The sequence below is a fragment of the Ceratotherium simum genome, chromosome 3 (assembly GCF_057802395.1).
Source record: "Ceratotherium simum simum isolate JZ-2026a chromosome 3, ASM5780239v1, whole genome shotgun sequence".
In the NCBI taxonomy this organism is placed as follows: Eukaryota; Metazoa; Chordata; class Mammalia; order Perissodactyla; family Rhinocerotidae; genus Ceratotherium; species Ceratotherium simum.
Genome location: NC_141902.1, coordinates 6,138,742 through 6,158,779, shown reverse-complemented (window position 1 = coordinate 6,158,779; position 20,038 = coordinate 6,138,742). Strand labels below are relative to the sequence as shown.

General features: G+C 39.6%; 2 protein-coding genes across 4 annotated transcripts in view; one reads left to right on the top strand and one right to left on the bottom strand.

Annotated features, from left to right (window-relative positions):
- The window catches only part of KLHL28 (kelch like family member 28), a 34,169-nt gene extending 21,404 nt beyond the window's left edge, over window positions 1-12,765 (bottom strand). For both annotated transcript variants that reach the window (XM_004436368.3, XM_087422256.1), the window contains exon 1: window positions 12,634-12,765. The gene's annotated coding sequence lies outside the window, so the exon portion shown is untranslated. The remainder of the gene's footprint in view (window positions 1-12,633) is intronic.
- Window positions 12,766-13,075: 310 nt separating this feature from the next.
- Window positions 13,076-20,038, top strand: part of TOGARAM1 (TOG array regulator of axonemal microtubules 1) — an 86,060-nt gene continuing 79,097 nt past the window's right edge. For both annotated transcript variants that reach the window (XM_087422244.1, XM_087422248.1), the window contains exon 1: window positions 13,076-15,263. In XM_087422244.1, the coding sequence (XP_087278370.1) occupies window positions 13,218-15,263 (2,046 nt within the window). In that variant the 5' untranslated portion in view covers window positions 13,076-13,217. The remainder of the gene's footprint in view (window positions 15,264-20,038) is intronic.

Genomic DNA, 20,038 nt, shown 5'->3' with positions numbered 1-20,038 from the left:
CTGTTTTGTTAAACACACCCCTCTCAACTCTCATTTGTCTAATTTAACAAGGAGAATGTTATTCAGACTGAAAAGTGAAGAATAAACAGGAGAGGTGAATGGATATAGAAAATAAGAGAAGGGATTGAAAAAGGAGATCTAGCTAATGCAATGAGACAAGAAAGGGAAATAAAAGGTATACTGATTGGACAGGAAGAAATAAAACTGTTGTTTTATATTTATGTCTGTTTGTTGGCAGACAACATGATTGTCTATGTAGAAAATCCGAAACAACAAAAAAACTCCTGGAACTAATAAGCAATTACAGTAAGGTTGCAAGATACAAAGTTAATATACAAAAGTCAATCACTTTCCTATATACTAGCAATGAACAAGTGGAATTTGAAATTAAAAACATATTACCATTTACATTAACACCTAAAAAGCGAAATATTTAGATATAAATCTAACAAAATATGTACAAGATCTATATGAAGAAAACTATGAAATTCTAACGAAAGAAATCAAAGAACTAACTAAATAAATGGAGAGATATTCCATGTTCATGGATAGGAAGACTTAGTATTATCAAGATGTTAGTTGTTCCCATCTTGAACTATAGATTCAATGCAATGCCAATCAAAATTCCAGCAAGCTATTTTGTGGACATCACAAACTGATTCTAAAGCTTATATGGAGAGGCAAAAGACCCAGAATAGCCAACTCAATTTTGAAAAAGAAGAACCAAGTCGAAGGACTTACCCAACTTCAAGAAGTATTATAAAGCTACAGTAATCAAGACAGTGTGGCACTGGTGAAAGAACAAAAAGACCAATGGAACAGAATACAGTCACGCGTCGCTTAACAATGGGTATACGTTCTGGGAAATGCGTCGTTAGTCGATTTCATGGTTGTGTGAACATGACAGAGTGTACTTACACAAACCTAGATGGTATAGCCTACTACACACCTAGGCTTAATGGTACTAATCTTATGGGACCACCATCGTATATGCAATCCATTGTTGACCAAAACGTCGTTATGCAGTGCATGACTACAGAGAGCCTAGACATAGACCCACAGCCAACTTTAATAAAGCAGCAAAGGCCCTACAACGGAGGAAAGACAGTCTTTTCAACAAATGGTGCTGGAACAACTGGATATCCACATGTAAAAAAATGCATCGACACAGACTTTACACCCTTCACAAAATTTAACTCAAAATGGATCACAGACCTAAATATAAAACACAAAGCTATAAAACACCTAGAAGATAACATAGCAGAAAAATCTAGATGACCTTGGGTATGGCAATGACTTTTTAGATACGACACCAAAGATACAATCCATGAAACAAAGAATTGATAAGCTAGATCTAGTCAGTAAAATAAAAAACTTCTGCTCCGAGAGAGACAATGCCAACAGAATGAGAAGACAAGCCGCAAACTGGGAGAAAATATTTGCAAAAGACACATCTCATGAAGGACTGTTACTCAAAATAAACAAAGAACTCTTAAAATTCTACACTAAGAAATGAACAACCTGATTAAAAAATGGATAATAGACCTTAACAGACACCTCACTGGAGAACATATACCGATGGCAAGTAAGCATATGAAAAGATTTTCAAGATCCTACATTATTAAGGAATTGCATATTAAAACAATAATGACGTGGGCTGGCCCCCTGGCATAGCGGTTAAATGCGTGCGCTCAGCTGTTGGCGGCCTAGGTTCGGATCCCGGGCTTGGATCCCGGGCTTGGATCCCTGGCGCGCACCGATGCACCACTTGTCAGGCCATGCTGCGGCAGCGTCCCATAGAAAGTGGAGGAAGATTGGCATGGATGTTAGCCCATCCATGTTTAAAGTTGTCTGCTTAAGAGGTATTCTGCTTTCTATGCTGCACCGTCTCTCACTACTAGGTAAGAAATCCACTCTGTACTACAGACATCCTGGGCCACACAAAGTACTGCAGAATCGCTGACTCACAAGTCAACTTAATAAGTTAGATTCATTTTTAGTATAAAGAGGAATCATATAGTGATAGATCCTTATATTAAACTAACTTTTGTGTATTTAATTCGAGACTGGTAAATAAACATTAACATATGATATGAAAGCATGATACAATATTGATTTGTAAATATACATACACACACATACATATGTACATACACAACACATACACACACACACGTGTGTATATACATAAGACACGTCCAGATATGCAAGACAGTATAATTTCAAGAGATTGGGCTCTGGAATCAGGCTCCTAGGATTACAATACTGTCTGTACTATTTAACAGCAATGTGACCTTGGGAAGTGAGCTTAAAGTCTCAGTTTTCTCATCTGTAAAACACAGACCAAACAGTACACGTAAGCACTCAATAACTGTCAGATGCTATTTATTATTATCATTATCACCCTTAAAAAGGTTAAACCCACGTTTCCTTCCCTGCTCACCAAAAAAGGAACAAAGCTTACCCACTGTCAAGTGAACAAATAGAACCAGCACAAGGCCAACGCCTGACTAATCTGACCAGAAGTGATACAATGAGCAGGTTTAAATCCAGACAGTTTATTACTTATAGACAGTGAAAAGAAGAGTAAGCCAGAGACTCAGCTCCCAGGATCCTTGTCCTACACACCAAAACAAAAGGGGCTGGATGAGGGCAACACAAGTTGTGAAGACCCGAACAGACTGCAGCTAAGCATTTGTCTATTCTGTGTGGCAGGGGGACATGAAGGCCCCAGGGCCTCATCACAAGCAGGGAGGTGAAGGGGAACTGTCTCATGACAGACTCCTGGGGTGACAGAGAAGCAAGTGGGAGACGGCCTTGTGCAGCTCCTTACAGGCCTCCCATTCCTGTCATGTTCCAGGAGAAGCACAAGGCGTTCCAAGACTCAGAAAAGCTGTGGTCCTGCGGTCCAAGCTTTTGCCTCTGTGGACACAAAGAAGGTCACCAGGTGTCATGATGAAGCTGTTCCCCTACACTACCCTACCCTCTACGGTATTTCTGCTTTATCTCACTTTCCTATTTCCCCCCAAATAATAAAAATCATCAAAGTTTTAAAAACCACTCAAAGAAAGGGTACCGGTAAAGATGACTTTGTAAAAGAACATCCATTCATACCTCAATCATTGTACTGCATACAAATGACCTGGGGTTCATTCCCTTTAAGAACCATGCAGAATAAAGTTTAAGTAAAGAGATTATACTTTTAATGCTTAACCAATTTCAGCTAAAAACTTTACAAGGGTAAGGTAAAAATAGGGAACTTAAAATGAATTACACTGGAGTGTATAACACCATTCTTAAAATTTTTAATTTGACCCCTTTCCTCCCTCAAGAAATCTAACTTAAGACACATTCACAGAACTTTAACTTTTTCAAACAGAGAGCTTTAAAACAATGGTTCTCAAAATATGATCCTTGTTCCAACAGGATCAGCATCACCTGGGACCCGCTAGAAACACAAATTCTTGAGCCCAACCACACATCTAAGGAATCAGAAACTACAGAGAGAGGAAGGGGCAGCAATCTGTGTTTTAAGCTCCCCAGGCAACTCTTATGCATGCTAATGTCTGAGACCAGTTAAAATATTTCAGCACAAGTGTAACTGCTTAAAAATTATTGCAAAGGTTAACTGTAACTCCTTCAAAATTATGAATTACAACTGTGACTATATTTGGTTCTCAGCTATTTACCCATAAATGGCTAAAAATAATTCAAAGAAGCAATAATTTATAATCTTCAAAACCTAAATTTTATAAATTTTACATTGAAAGTTTTACTTATCTCAATAATAACCCTGTGCAGAAAGAAGGGAAAGTACCATGGAAAACAGGAAAGAACAGTAAGTAAAAGGATGAATTTTAAAGCCAGAGAGATTTGGGACTCAAGTCTACATTTGACTACTTCTATCTGTCTGACTTTGGTCAAATTACTTATTCTAAATTTGAACTTTCTCATTTGTAAATTTGTTGTGGATTAAACGGAATGTTTGGTTTGGAGAAACAAACCAATGGAGAAGAACAGAAACTACAGAAATAGATAATTTAACACACGCAAATTTAGTTTACGATAAAGGCACCATCTCAAAATCAGTGAGGAAAAGAGGGACTTCTAAAATAAACATGTTGGGAAAACTGAATAGCCATATAAAAATAGATAAAATTAGATCCCTTCCACATATCTGCACCAGAATAAATTCCTAATGGATCAGAGTTATACACGTAATAAATGAAATCACACAAGTACTAGGACAAAACAAGGTGAACTCCTCTATAACCTGAGATTAGGGAACAGTTTCCTCACTATGACACAAAACCCAGAAGCAATAAGCGAAAAGAGAGACCAAATTGATTACATTAAAAAACCTCTGAATAGCTAAAGAAATAAGCAAAGGAAAAATATGAGAGAAAAATTGTCACAATATGTAAAAAACATATATCAGTAATATATAAAACATTTCTAAAATACTCTAGCCCTAAAGAAAAAATAGGCTAAAGAAATCAACAGATGGCTAAAAAATGCAAAAGGTCTGTAATTAAATGAAAAACTGCTCAACTTCACTTATAATCAAATAAATTAAAACTACATGGAGTTCATATTTCTCTCTTGACAATACACCCTGTCAGTGAGGCTGTGAGAAACAGGCACGCACACACTGCTGTGGGAATGTTAAATGACAGAAGACCTCTGGAGGCAAATCTGGAAGTTCCAGCAAAATTACACTTGCATTTACCCTTTGACCCAATAATCCTACTTCTAAGAATTTATCCAAAAAGTACACTGGCAAAAAATATATAAAGACAAATGCTTAAGGCTAATAATTGTAGGTCTATTTGTAAAAGCAAAAGAATAATACTTTATGCTTCTTATTTTCATACTTGAGAGACCAAGAGGCAAATGACCACAAATTTTAAAACAACTCTAACGCCCACCAAAAAGAATGGCTGGAAAAAACTACGGCACATGCTCACAATGGAGTGCTATGCAGTTGTGAAAAGGAATGAGGAATCTGTATATACTACTCTGCATGGATCTCCTCGATCCAAGCAAGTAAGAGAAATGTGTGCACCGTATGTCATCATTTATCTAAGAAAGGGGAGGTTACAAATACATATATCTACTTCTATAAAAAAAAACAAGGAAATATTACATAGTATACTTTTTAAGAGGTTACCTAGGAAGAGGGAAGGAACAGAGTGGAGGGGATGGAGATAGAAGCTAGACATCTTTTTTTTTTTTTTTTTTTTGGTGAGGAAGATTGGCCCTGAGCTAAGGTACAACGCCAATCCTCCTTTTTTTGCTGAGGAAGACTGGCCCTGGGATAACATCTGTGCCCATCTTCCTCTACTTTATATGGGATGCCGTCACAGCATGGCTTGACAAGTGGTACGTCGGTGCGCGCCTGGGATCTGAACCTGCACACTCTGGGCCACAGAAGCAGAGCATGCACACCTAACCACTGCGCAACTGGGCCGGTCCCGAGACTTCTTTGAACATACCCTGTTTTATAGATTTGACTATTGAACCAGGAAAGTATCTCACATAATTATAAAGCAAAATTAAATCTTAGAAACACAATCCATAAGAAATTTGAAAATAAAATGAAGCAAAGGAACCCAATGTTCATCTAGTTAGTGGCCTAACCATACCTTTCCAAATAACTTTAAAACAGTACTTTGATTGTCCATCCCTAGTGATATGCCCTAAAAAAAACTTACACCGTTTTCAATAATTACATTGTTAGTAAAGACATTAATTGTATTCTGAAACTGTTACATGCACATTGCTGCAAATGCATAATTACCTGACATTTGTAATTCTATCACCCCTAGGGTCACTGCCATGTGGGATTCTCAGTATGGGAGAAAAGAGATAAAGAAGTAAGACTGAGACATTAAATATAAACCTTGAAGTGTGATTTTGAATTAAAAGTATCTGAATAAATATATATATATATAAACAACATTATTTATATACAGACACACAAAGCATAATGACGTTTCGGTCAATAACCAACCAAATATATGACGGTGGTCCCATAAAATTAGTACCATACAGCCTAGGTGTGTCGTAGGCTGTACCATCTACGTTTGTGTAAGTATACGCTATGACGTTCACACAACGACAAAATCGTCTAATGACACATTGTTTAGAATGCATCCCCGTCATTAAGCGACACATGACTGTATACTAATACATACTTTATGTATACAACATGTAAAATACATATGAGATACACAAATGTATAAAATATATATGATATTATTTTCAGGAAAAAAGAAATATTTCCTGGCTCTGTCTACTGAAAAGGGCTAGCAACTATGAGCAACCCAGCGGCAAAAAGCTCTCTTAGCACCCAGATGTGGTCCCAACATATCGTTTCCCTCCAAGGCAACAGAACTCCTTGGACAAATGACTGATTCCAGGCCTGGGGCAGAAAATGTCAAGATAAATTTGGAATCTTTACATACTAGGTAGCAAGAAAGCTATCAATGACGACTAAACTCATAAAAAACTTGAGTCAAACTGAATAGCCTGTCAGTCAAAGATACGACAAACTGATCATCAATAATAATAACTGCAATTGATTAAAACACAGCAGATATGCTTAAATCCATGAGTTCATAATGAAAATAAAATTATAATTTTTTAAAAGTCCTAACTGATCACCACTGGAGGATGCTAATGAACGAACTCATTATTTGAAACCTAGTAAATAAAGGGAAAGAGTCAAGCATTTATCATGCCTTTCCTATACTAACTGGGTTACCAAATAGATGAGGGAAAGTTTCTCTTTATAAAAGTACTCCAGTTAATAAATAAAGAAGAAATGATAGATCACCATTTTGCAATCTTAATGAATTGATGGAGGTAGGCATTGATTATGAAGGGCTGCTAACATCACAAAAAGAGACAAGCAGACATCAGGGCCTTCTGATGGAAGACCATAATACCACCTAAGAATATTCTTTCACCTCCTACCCTACACACCAAAATCAAACATGTAGTCAACAGTCTAGATCCAACTATTAATTTACAAGAAATACAGAGAACAGAAAGAGCATATAAAACTATAACAGAAGGATGCAAGAAGCAAAAACATCTTGACTGTGAGAAATTTTATGGAATAAATACCTAGATGCTTCAACAAATAAACAAAGAAATAAAGAGAATGAACCTACTGATTAAAATAAACTTAAGAGACATATCAACCAAATAGAACCTGTGAACCATACAGGCACATGTTCACGCATGCATACATATACGACATCTAGGAGAAATTTGTACACTGACTAGATCATTGATTATATCAACTAATCACCGTTTTTTTTTTATTTTTTTACAAATATATACTGAAATATTTATAGATAAAATAATATGTCAGAGATTTGCTTCAAACTAATATGGGATGAGGGAGTGTATGGAGATGTAGATGATGTCATGAGTTGATATCTGTTGAAGCCAAGTGATAGGTACATGACGGTTCTTCATATTATTCTACTTTTGCATGTTTTTGAAATATTGCACAGGAAAAGAGAAAAAATATATATAAGGCGCTAAACTTGGCAGAGTAAGACTTATAGACGAAGAATCTGAAGTTCAGAGAGTTTAAATAAATTAACAAGATCACACAATTAGTAAGAGACATTACTGGGACCACGTTTTCTTAATCTTAGAACAATGTTCTCTACACATTACGTTCCAAAAATTACAATGCTGAACAGTACTGACCAGCTTAAAATATTTACTGAACCAATTTATAATTGTTGCCACTCTTGAGAAGACTAAATTATTCTATAAAGAGTATCCAAATACCTTTGTGTGGTGGTCATAATGTACCAGTTACTGTTCTAAGTTTGTACATGTATTAACTCCTTTCATCCTCACAGTAACACCATGAGATAGGCACTGTTGTTATTCTTATTCCCGTTTTACAGATGAAGAAATCTGAGGCACAGAAATATTAAGCCCAAAGTAAGATTTAAACCTTGGCTCTCTGTCTTCTGAGCTCCTAAATACTGTTATACTGGCTCACTTATAAGCTCATAATTTCTTAATCTTATTAAAGTATTGACTTAAACAAAAAACTAAACAGGTGCAGAAGAGAAACACAAATAGGATAAGATAACATACATCTACATATATATAAAATATATACACACACCAGGTGGATCACACACAAAAGTGCATGAGGGCTTTAAAACAATATAGAGAGTGATCCATGGCACAACCACTCCCTTCTGTTATCTATATAAGAGCAGGGTGGATCCTTCTTCCCCACATCCTCGCCATCCTTTTTGGTTTTTAACGTTGGTACCAGAAAATAAAGACTTAGGAGTTTACTTTAAATCCAGGCAACTCGGGCCGGCCCAGTGGCTTAGCGGTTAAGAGCGCGTGCTCCGCTGCTGGCAGCCCGGGTTCGGATCCCGGGCGCGCACCGACACACCGCTTCTCTGGCCATGCTGAGGCCACGTCCCACATACAGCAACTAGACGGATGTGCAGCTATGACATACAACTATCTGCTGGGGCTTTGGGGGGAAAATAAATAAATAAATAAAATTATAAAAAATAATAAATAAATAAATCCAGGCAACTGGATTAGTCAATCTTGAATAAACAGTATCCATTTGAAAAGTCTGAAAAAAGTATAGTATTGTACTTCACTTCTAATCACATTTGTTACATAAATATCCACAATATAAAGATAATGTTAGATAAAATTAAAACAAAATCAAACTTTCCATAGTCTATGGCAGCTTCACAACTTCTGGTTCTGAAAGGAAGCAAAGAAAGGTCACGCCCTGAGTCTAGTGACTACTTAATTGACACCTGAGCTACAAAACAGTGGTGCTGAAATCAGCTGGGAGGCAATTATCTGCTGCAATGAGAGCAAATGGTGATGAGAAACGAGGATTGTTTAAAAAAAAAAAAATCCACACACACGCATACTTTTCCGTAAAATGTGTGATTTATGAAATTAAGAGAATATTTTATCATATCAGCTCTTTTCTTAAATTTGTTTCCCACAGTTCAACTCTCATCACGGAAGAATGCAACTAACGATGCCATATGATTCTATCAGTGAGCCTACGGAACAACTTTTCTCTGCGATTAACTTTCATTATATCAGAAACAAAAGTAAAATTAGAAGTCCATCATAATATGAATCATTATATCATGGATTCAAAAATAACACAGAAGAAAGCAAGTCCCCAAAGCCATTACCACATCCAGTAAAAGCTCTAAGTTACATAATAACCCATTCCCCGAAAAACTGGTTGCAATGGACGTGAAATCCTGTTAATTCATACAGATTAGTGCTTAAAATGCAACAAAAATTGGATTTTTGTTTAAAATTATAGTTTTGACTCAGACATGCACAATGGCTTTGGAACATAAACCTAAGTAAATGAAAATGCATCACTGATATACTTTAAGAAAACCTGTTTAATCCCACATGTATAAAAACAAGATCACAATTTCTTAACCATATTTAAGTTTTGACTGAAAGAAGAAACTAAAAACGTTCAGAACAGAAACCCAAAAAAGGTTAAGATAATCAAATAATACATAATAAAAGATATGAATGATTAATAATGAAAAAAATCTAATTTTATCATATAGTTTCAACACTCTCCCCCACCAAAACTTTTCCAAAGCTCTAAGTAGCTAAGTTAACTAATTTGAATTTTACTTACGTTCTCTATCCAATTACTTTCCCATGGAAACATCCATAAAATATACCACAGTACAAACGTAAAGATATAACCTCAAAAAATGGTTGAGGATTAAATGAGCTAATATTCATTAAGTACCCAGCACAGTGTGCAGCACATAGCATACACTCAATAAGTGGTAATATTATTATAATTACTTGTTAATATTAATAGCACCTTTCATTTGTATAGCATTTCTTCACAGCAACTTCTCAAACTATACAAAATTCTTTAACAGTTTACAGAATTCACACTGATTTCCAATATTCCTGGATGTCTGTAAAATTTGAGTAAGAACACAGGAAAAACTATAATGGTTCACCCAACCAATTAATATCTTATATCTGACTGTGGAAATAGAAGATGTTTTTAGGGCAATTGGATTTATCTTGCTTAAGTTCAGCACAAAAAAAATCAAGGTATGTATCACAAATACTCCTGTAATCCATTAATTTAACTACACTTTTTTGAAATTACTTTTAAATATTTTTAACTTGTTTTACCAGAATTTGCTATTTCCAATGTATCCTTAATTACCTCCTTTCAACTTTCACAGAGGTACTATCAATACACCTAATAGTGTATTCCACTATTCTGGAATTTGATTAAACAATTTTTATCCTATCTCTATCAATGATTAAATATAAAAGGCTTTTTTTAAGTTGTTTTTTGAAAAATTTTCTTGAGGTAACACTGGTTTATAACATTATATAAATTTCAGGTGTACATCATTATATTTCGACTTCTGTATAGACTACATCGTGTTCACACCAAAAGTCTAATTACCATCTGTCACCATACACATGCGCCCCTTTACCCCTTTCACTCTCTCCCCTTCCCCTCTGGTAACCACCAATCTGTTCTCAGTATCTATGTGTTTGTTGTTAAAAGGCTTTTCTAGTCAATATACAATTCCTGGAATTCCTTGGATTCCAAGATTTTTTAAAAATCTGCTTTGTAAAAGAAATAAGCAGAACATGCATTAAATGTATATGCAAGATTTATCTTCCACAAATAACCCTAAAAGATAATTAGTATGATGTGTGATGCTGATAAGGTCCCATTTTCTAAATATCCACCATGGAGACTAACGCATCTTCCAAGTTTTCGTCAAGGAAATTAAATGTAACAGATACAAAATAAGTTGCAATCAATAACATAGTGATCTACAGGGCTCTGAGAACCCGGGTCAAAATGAAGACTCATCTGGCTTTGTTCCAAGGAAAAGAACATGATACTTTCCCTTTGGAAAGTATTCTCTATAGAAATAAAGGGTAATTCTTAAGCTTCTACCATAACTTTGATGATGAAATATCATTCAAGACTTTCCAAGTTCCTTTTCTTTGCCTCCATGATCACCACACAATCTCTACTCACTAACTTGGCTTCCCAAGTTCTTGGATACAGGCAAGAGCGCACTGGATTTTCAACTTGAAAATTCTGATCACTGAAAAGGGTTATTTTTTATTCCAACATAAACTAGCATTCTAATGTGTACATTCTAATGTGTACATCATTCTCTTATTTAGTTTAGTTTGAACCGGGTTCCTGAAGTCTGAGCATACATGAGTGGAAGTACAAATCTGAGCTTCTTACATTGAAAACCAGACATTCCAAGTCACTGACAACTGCTACAATCATCTCTTGGTTTTCACTCCCTGCCCTTACTCTGCCCCTAAAATAAAAAATGAATAAGAAAATGATTTGTTGTGGGGTTTTTCCTGGTGTACTGAAAAATAGCCAAAGCAAATTTAGGCAGATTCATCTAAACACCAAAATAACTAATTAAAATCAAAGTAACAACTTAGAACTTAAACCAAAATATAAGGATGCATGTTTACATAAGCTTCGTTTACATTTACTCTACTCCCAAAAGAAAAAAAAAACCCATGATATTCAAATTGTCCTTTAAGACAACATCCAGAAATTATTTCTGAACTTGCGTTTTCCAGCAACATTATTTATCAAGTGGTTTGGCATATGTGACTCAATTATTCTAAGACTTAGGAAAGTATTTAAAAGACACCCCACGTGGTACAGAGCAGGGTGGGAACACTTGCATTTAAAGTACATACACTGGAGACTTCAAATGCTAACTCAGACTTTTCTCACCGGGTCATTCAAAGTAATTGTATTATTCCATCAAAAAAACTCTCTTCCAACTCCAAAACATTCTGCCTCTCACCAGACCCTCCAGGTCTCCAATTGTGTCCGCTTAAGTTTCATTTACAAGGAGAAAATGCTCCCCAAATCCACAGTTCGCCTAAGACAAAGAAACGTCGATCTATCAGCCCTAAATCTACAAGGCAGAACTCGCTTAGGACGGTGATGCCGAGAACTTCCCCCGCCACTGAGGCCGTCTTTGCAGTCTCGGTCTCCAGGAGCTTCAAGGCTGCAGAGCCGCGCGGAGCCTGCGGGGAGGCGGGGGCGCAGGGCGCGGGGGGCAGGGCTGGGCCCCCCAGGGGAACCGCATCGGAGCCTCCGAGGACGCACAGGGAGAGGCGCTCGGCTGCGGGCAAACAGACGCCCCCCATGGACTACGTTTTCAGAGAGAACTCAGAGATGAGCGTAAGGAAAAACGACAGGAGAGCAGTAACCTCCACGGCCCGAGGGTAAGCCAAGTAGGGCAAGGGGGTCGGGGGACGGCGGGGAGAGCACGGGCCCCAAAGACCGGAATTGGAAGAAAGTACGCGAGCCCTGAGCCTGGCCTCGGTGGGACCTCCTGTCCCGGTCGGCGGGAGGCCCGCACTTGGTCGGGGCTGCGGAGCAGCGCCTTCGGCGCGGCAACGAGCCCCGCACGAGAAGATGTCGCCGCTGTCCCCGCTCGCGCCCCTGCGTCTCCGCACCGCTCCCTCCAGCGGCTCGCGGCACGACGCTGCCGGAGCCCGCGCCGCAGGAGCGCAGCAAAAGGCACACACCTGAGTCCCCGGAATCCCGCCGGCCGCGACAGGAGGAGGAGCCGTGGACAATTGGAGCCCAGGCGGGAGCCTCGCTCGCCTCTCGTCAAACCCCAATTCTTACGGCTGGGGCGGGGAACTTCTGCCCTGAGCGGGGACAGCGTCACTTCCGCCCGATGCCGGCTCCCTTCCTCGCCTGCGCCGCGCCAGATACGCTCGCTACGTTCGCTACGTTCTCACTTCCTCTCCCAGGAGCCTCTGCCTACCTACGCCTCACACTGACGTGGACTACATGACCCAGCGTGCACCACCACAGGTTGATTTCCGGGTCAAGGGGTCCTCGCTGGGTCCATCTCCATGGAAGCGATCGGTTTGGTCACGTGGTGCCCCTGGTTACGCCCGGTGGCAGCTGCGGGGTCCGGGGCGCAGGCGGGGGCCATTTTGCCGAAGGCAGTCTGGCGGAGCCGGGGGTGGCCTGGCAGCTGGCTGGAGCTGCTGCTTTTCCTCCTCTGCACTTGAGGCTTGGAGGGGAACAGGAAGGCTGCGCTCGTCGAGCTCTTGGAAGACGATGCTTTCCTCCGGCCGCCGCCACTTGACTACCCTCCATGGCGGCCGCGCGCTCCGCGCTGCTCCTGCTGCCTCCCCTGCCAGCCCTCCGTGCCTATCGCCTCGAGAGCCGCAGTCATCCCTCCGCCCCAGAGAGTGATGACAGTCGAGGTGGGGGCACCATGAGAGGCGAGAAAAGCTACTGCTGCCGTGGGGCTGCCGGGGACCACGGCTCCTGCCCCCCGACGCCCTCGCCTCTGGCCCCGACCCTCCTGATGCCCGCGGAGGCCATCTCAAGCAGTTGGTCTGGGTCTGGAGGGGGTTTGTCAGGGGGGGACGAAGAAGAGAGCCGGCTCCTTCAGCTTCTCCGGGCCGCGCCGGACCCTTCCGAGGCCTTCCAGGCTTTGCAGGCTGCCTTGCCGCGGCGGGGCGGCCGGCTGGGCTTCCCTCGACGGAAGGAAGCCTTGTATCGGGCCCTGGGCCGGGTGCTGGTGGAAGGAGGCGGTGATGAGAAGCGGCTCTGTCTGCAGCTCCTCTGCGACGTTCTCCGCGGTCAGGGGGAGGCAGGCCAGCTGGAAGAGGCCTTCAGCCTCGCACTTCTGCCTCAACTGGTCGTCTCCTTACGAGAAGAGAATCCAGCCCTGCGGAAGGATGCGCTGCAGATCCTGCACATCTGCCTGAAACGGAGTTCTGGCCAGGTGCTGAGAACGCTTATACAGCAGGGACTGGAAAGCAGCGATGCCCGGCTGAGGGCTTCCACAGCACTGCTCTTTCCTGTCTTGCTTACTCCTGAGGATTTGTTGCTCGGCCTGGATCTTACCGAGGTGATAATATCCCTGGCCCGAAAGCTTGGCGATCAGGAGACAGAGGAAGAATCTGAGACAGCTTTCTCTGCTCTTCAACAAATTGGGGAGCGACTTGGCCAAGAGAGGTTTCAATCCTATATCTCTCGCCTGCCGTCTGCTCTGAGGAGACACTACAACCGCCGCCTGGAGTCCCAGTTTGGAAGTCAGGTTCCCTATTATTTGGAACTTGAGGCCTCTGGATTTCCTGAAGACCCCCTTCCCTGTGCAGTGGGGGATTTTAACAGCAATCTTAAATTTGGGATTATTCCTCAGGAGCTGCATTCAAGATTGTTGGATCAGGAAGACTATAAGAACCGGACTCAGGCCGTTGAGGAATTGAAGCAGGTGATGGGAAGATTTAACCCTACCTCTGTCCCTCATTCTAGTCTTGTCGGTTTCATTAGCTTGCTGTATAATTTGTTAGACGATTCTAACTTCAAAGTGGTCCATGGCACACTTCAAGTCCTTCATCTACTGGTTATTCGCCTCGGAGAACAGGTACAGCAGTTCTTGGGACCAGTTATAGCAGCTTCTGTCAAAGTGCTGGCAGACAACAAGTTGGTGATCAAACAAGAATACATGAAAATCTTTCTCAAGCTAATGAAAGAAGTAGGTCCTCAACAGGTGCTTTGTTTACTCCTGGAACATCTCAAACATAAGCATTCTAGAGTGAGAGAGGAGGTGGTGAACATTTGCATCTGCTCCCTCCTGACCTATCCCAGTGAGGATTTTGACCTACCCAAACTGTCTTTTGATCTTGCCCCAGCTCTTGTAGACAGCAAACGCAGGGTACGCCAAGCAGCTCTCGAAGCCTTTGCTGTGTTGGCATCATCAATGGGTTTAGGTAAAGCCAGCATCCTTTTCAAAGCTGTGGATACTGTTGAACTGCAAGATAATGGAGATGGAGTGATGAATGCTGTGCAGGCCAGACTGGCTAGGAAAACCCTTCCAAGGTTAACAGAAGAGGGATTTGTGGAATACGCAATACTCATGCCATCATCTGCCCAGGGTAGGTCAAGCCATTTGGCACATGGAGCAGATACAGACTGGCTTTTGGCTGGTAATAGAACTCAGAGTGCACACTGTCACTGTGGTGACCACACGAGGGATAGCATGCAAATTTATGGATCTTACAGTCCAACTATCTGTACCCGAAGGGTGTTAAGTGCAGGAAAAGGAAGAAATAAATTACCATGGGAAAATGAGCAAGCTGGAGTCATGGGAGAAAACCAGACCTCCAACTCTAAGGATATAGAACAGGTATGCATCTTCTCTAATTTTCTTAGTCGAAACTATGAAAGAATTTAAAATGAAAATATGCCTGTAATGATTTAAGGATGAGGCTGCTTGAGGGTTGTTATACTGTTTTAAAATCAATTTGAATGGTGATATGGGTATCTATTATAATGGTACAGACAGATCACGTAGAAACGTTTAGTAGGCTTCCTGATTGATGGATTTGATTAAATTTGAGGCACAATGTGATAAGAGACGATACCTGGATTTCGGTTTTGGCCTGTCACTTTGGCATAGCAGTTATCTCATTCATACAACCAAGACTAAATACCTAGTAGGTGCCAGATAAACAGCTGAGTTCTGGGAGTGAAGATGAGACCGGTCCCACGAAGTTTAGGGAGAAAGTCAGTTTAGCACCTGTTAAGTGCTAAAATAGAAGAATGAAGAGTCCTGTGGGAATACTGGAAATAGAAAAAAATAATTCCCCTAGAAAAGTCAAAAAAACCTTCTGAGAAGATGTGACATCTGAACTGAGATTTTTTTCCCCTAAAGTTTTTATTTTGAAAATTCCAAATCTACAAACAACTTAATAGTGTAACGAATAGCCACATACTTCATCTGTTTTTACCAGTTGTTATCATCTTGCCGCGTGTGCTCCATATTTGCTGAACCATTTGAAAGTAAGTGCAGATATCTTGACATTTCACTCCTGAACATTTCCCATGTCTCCTAAGAATGGCGTTCTTTGTAACCATCATGCCGTTATCACACCTCAGAATATCAACAGTAATTCAGTACTATCTAACATACAGCCTGTGTTTACATTTCTCCAGTTGTCCTCAAAATGTGTTTTATAGTATTTGTCTTACTTTTATCATCCAGGATCCAATCAAAGTTTGTTAATATGTTTCTTTTATCTAGAGTAATATGCCCACCTGTTTTCTTTGTTTTTCAGTGACATTGACTTTTTTGAAGACTCTGCAGTAGTTTTGTAGAATTTCCCGTATTCTTAATTTATCTGATTGTTTCCTTATGATTACACTCAAGGTAAACAGTGTTAGGGAAAATCTCGCATAGGAGATGTTGTGAACTTCACATGACATCGCATCACGAGGCATATAATATCAGGTTTTCCCACTATTGGTGTTGCTAACTTTTGTCACTTGGTTGAAGTGGTGATAGCCAGATCACTCCATTGTAAAGGTTTATTTTCCTTTTTATAATTAGCACGTGATCCGTAGGATGATTGTTTGAGACCCTGTGAATACCCCAACAACTTCACCCACTGTTCTTAGCATCCACTAATGATCCTGACCTGTATCATTTATTACGTTGGGGGCTACAAAAAAGGATAACTTTTTAAAAAAAATTCTGACATTTCTTCTATATTTGTTACCTGACACTATTTTTTATTCTGTGTAGTAACTAGGTACATCACTATTCCTTTTGATGCTAAAATTGTTTCAGATTTGACTAGTGGCTGGCTCCTTTATCCTTTGACATGACTCTTAGTCTTTGAACACTTCCTTCACTTAAATATAACATGATGCCCAGGCTTGCCTTGTACTTTTCTTGCTCCAGACCTGGAACCAACCATTTTTTCAAGAGCCCTAGGACTGCTTTTTTTAGTGGAAAAATGGAATTTAAAAACCAAAGTCTGGGCCAGCCCCATGGCTTAGCGGTTCGGATCCCGGGCTCGCACCGACGCACCGCTTCTCCCGCTATGCTGAGGCCGCGTCCCACATACAGCAACTAGAAGGATGTGCAGCTATGACATACAACTATCTACTGGGGCTTTGGGGGAAAAATAAATAAATAAATAAAATTAAAAAAAAACAAAGTCTGGGTATAGATATTCTCATTGCTATTGCTTACCATTGTGGATTGGCCATTTCAGTGGACAGAACCAGGGAGTACCTTTTATTTTTTTAATGAGTTCATACTGGTACCTCCAAGTCAACTGAGCACCACAGAGTTCTGCCTCATCTTCCTTTAGTTCATATTTGTATCTCCTTTTTCCTGCAATAAAACCCTGGTTCCCAGCATCAATCATATTTATTCATATGCTGTATCCTACAATACACAAAAAATAATTAATATACCAATAACACAACAACTCCCTACCTACTAAAGTTCAGCATTTCTTGGCAGTTTTTTTTCTGGTTAGAATTATCCCACAGTAAGAGTTCTGTGTTCAAACTTTTCTTAAATGTTTTCTGGGTGATTATGATTCAGACAGTGTGACAGAAGATGATAGGAGTTTGCTAAGTGTGGGTGGGTATATGTTCAGAGACACAGAGTTATGAAAGGACTTAGCAAATTAATAAGAAATGCTGAGTTTCTGCACATCTGAAACAAGGCATTTGGTGGGAAGTAGCAGATGATACTAGAAACACAGACAGGGCAAAGTATGGAGATTATTTTTGCAGATAAGGAGTTTGTACTTTTTGCAGTAGACCTCAATGGATGGAGGTAAACTGAGTGTTCTTTCTTGTTCCTTCCAGTTCCATAATTTTTCAATTTTTTGAAATAATTTTCACATTTATGTAATCTAGTTACGTGGTTATTCTTGTGTATTGTAAACATTAACTGGTAGTAAATGATTTTCTGAAAGCATTGATTTTAACACTGCTCGTTATGTGTCAAGTCTAAAATAAAATGTTATTGTATTAAGAAGGTTCTGGTGCTGGTCAAAACACTAAGAATCTGAAAATATGTGCTTTTCTGAAATTCCTGTGTAGACATATCTTGCTTTTGAAAGATGCTGAGGTGAAATTAGGACTTATCCCAGAAATGAAGTTATACTTTCTTGCTCAGAAATGGTCTGTATCTTAATGGAAGACAGAAATTAAATATTTAAATAGTTTTAGGTGTGCAGTTTTTAAAAGTATATATATATATTTTTTTTAATTAATAAACATTTTTTAGAGCAGTTTTAGGTTCACAGCAAAACTGAACAGAAAGAACAGAGATTTCCCGTATGCCTCTGCCCCCACACGTGCACAGCCTCCGTACTGCATCCTGCACCACAGTGGTGCCTTCGGTACAATTGATGAACCTGCACTGACACATCATTACCACTCAAAGTCCATAGTTTTGCATTAGGGTTTCCTATTGATGTTGTACTTTTATGGCTTTGAACAAATATATTCTATTCCAGTATCCACCATTGTAGTATTGTACAGAATAGTTTCACTGCCCTAAAAATCTTCTGTGCTCTGCCTATTCATCCCTCCCTTCCTCTCTAACTCCTGGCAATCACTGATCTTTTTACTGTCTCCACAGTTTTGCCTTTTCCAGAATGTCACAGCCCCTAGTTTGATTTGTACTGGCTCTTGCCCAGGCTCTGCTTTAACATTTGCAGTCTGCTGTTAATCTGTTATTTTTGTCTTATACACATAAAGCATTGGTTGGTGACATTAAACAGCAAAGCTTCCAGAAAAACTCATAAATGTTTTAATTCCATACTCCTGTAGCTCATTTTGAAGATAAATAGACTAGTTTGCTTGGAAGGATGATTTTTGTCGTGTAGTGGTAGGAAATATTGTTACACAGGGAGGCAGGGGCTAGACTAGAGAACCTTAAAAGCCAGGCTAAAGAGTTTAGCCTATTATTTTGACCGTGATTTGAGACTACAGGGTTGTTTTGTTTGTTTTTTTTTTTAGCAATGTTTTAGGAAAGTTAATCACAACAGCAGCAATATATAGGTTGTGTTTTGTTTGTTTTCTTTTTTTAGAGAAGCTAGGGACTGAAGACTTAGAAGATCAATTAGACTTACATTTATTGGACTACTTTAGGTGTGATGTGTTGAGTTTTATTAGGATTAGACTGGAAAGAAAGTGATGGATGTAAGAGATATTTCAAAGAACTTACTGACTGTTGGCGGAGAGAGAAAGAAAGAGCGATAACTCTAAAATTTGAGTGAGGTGACAAATGCATAATAGATCCATGAATATATATAGGAAGGCCCAAAAAGAGGAAGTTAATTTGGGGAAAAATTAATTTTAGGTGGAGGGACATAGAATATTCCAGTTGAGTTTGAAGACTGCTATTCAAGAGACAAAGAAGAACTCGAGATGTAGGTCTTGGAAGTTCTGTACGAGAAGTAATTGCTACACCTGTGAGAATGGATGGGCCCTCCAGTGAAGGCGTTTAGAGCGAGAGCAGAGGGCTTAAGCCTCAGTCTTGGCATACAGACCCAGGTAGGGAGCAGCAGTAGGAGAGAAACAAACAAGGCAAAGAACAAGGGTGCCTGAGAGCTGGAAGAGGACCCAGAGAGAAGGAGGTGTTAGAAGAAGTGGAGTTTCAGGAAGTACGTCAGCACTGTTGAATGCAGGAGCGATAGAGGGGAAGGAAAACTGAAAAGTATGACTTATTCTTGTATGTTTCAGCCTGCTACTTGTAAAATAATTTTTGAAGGGATTTTTCTATTAATTTTATCTTTCTTAGTTTCCTTTTAATAATTCTTCTGATTGTAAAAAAGTTACATGTGCTCATTATAGAAAATTTGGAAAACATAAAAAAGCACAAAGAAGAAATTTAAATTTTTCAGCAATCCCACTACTGAAAGAGGTCTGCAGTGGATATTTTGTGGCCTATACTTCAAGTATCATTTCAATTCGTGTATACAGGTATAGATTCTTTTTTCTGTACATGAAAGTCTTCCCTTTTCACTTACTTTACAATGAACATTTTTTTCTTTAACATCAAATAATCTGTAGTAGGGTCTTTAATGGCTGTTTAATACCAGATCATATAATATCATGGTCTGTTTAACTGTTCTCTTACTTTTTAGTATT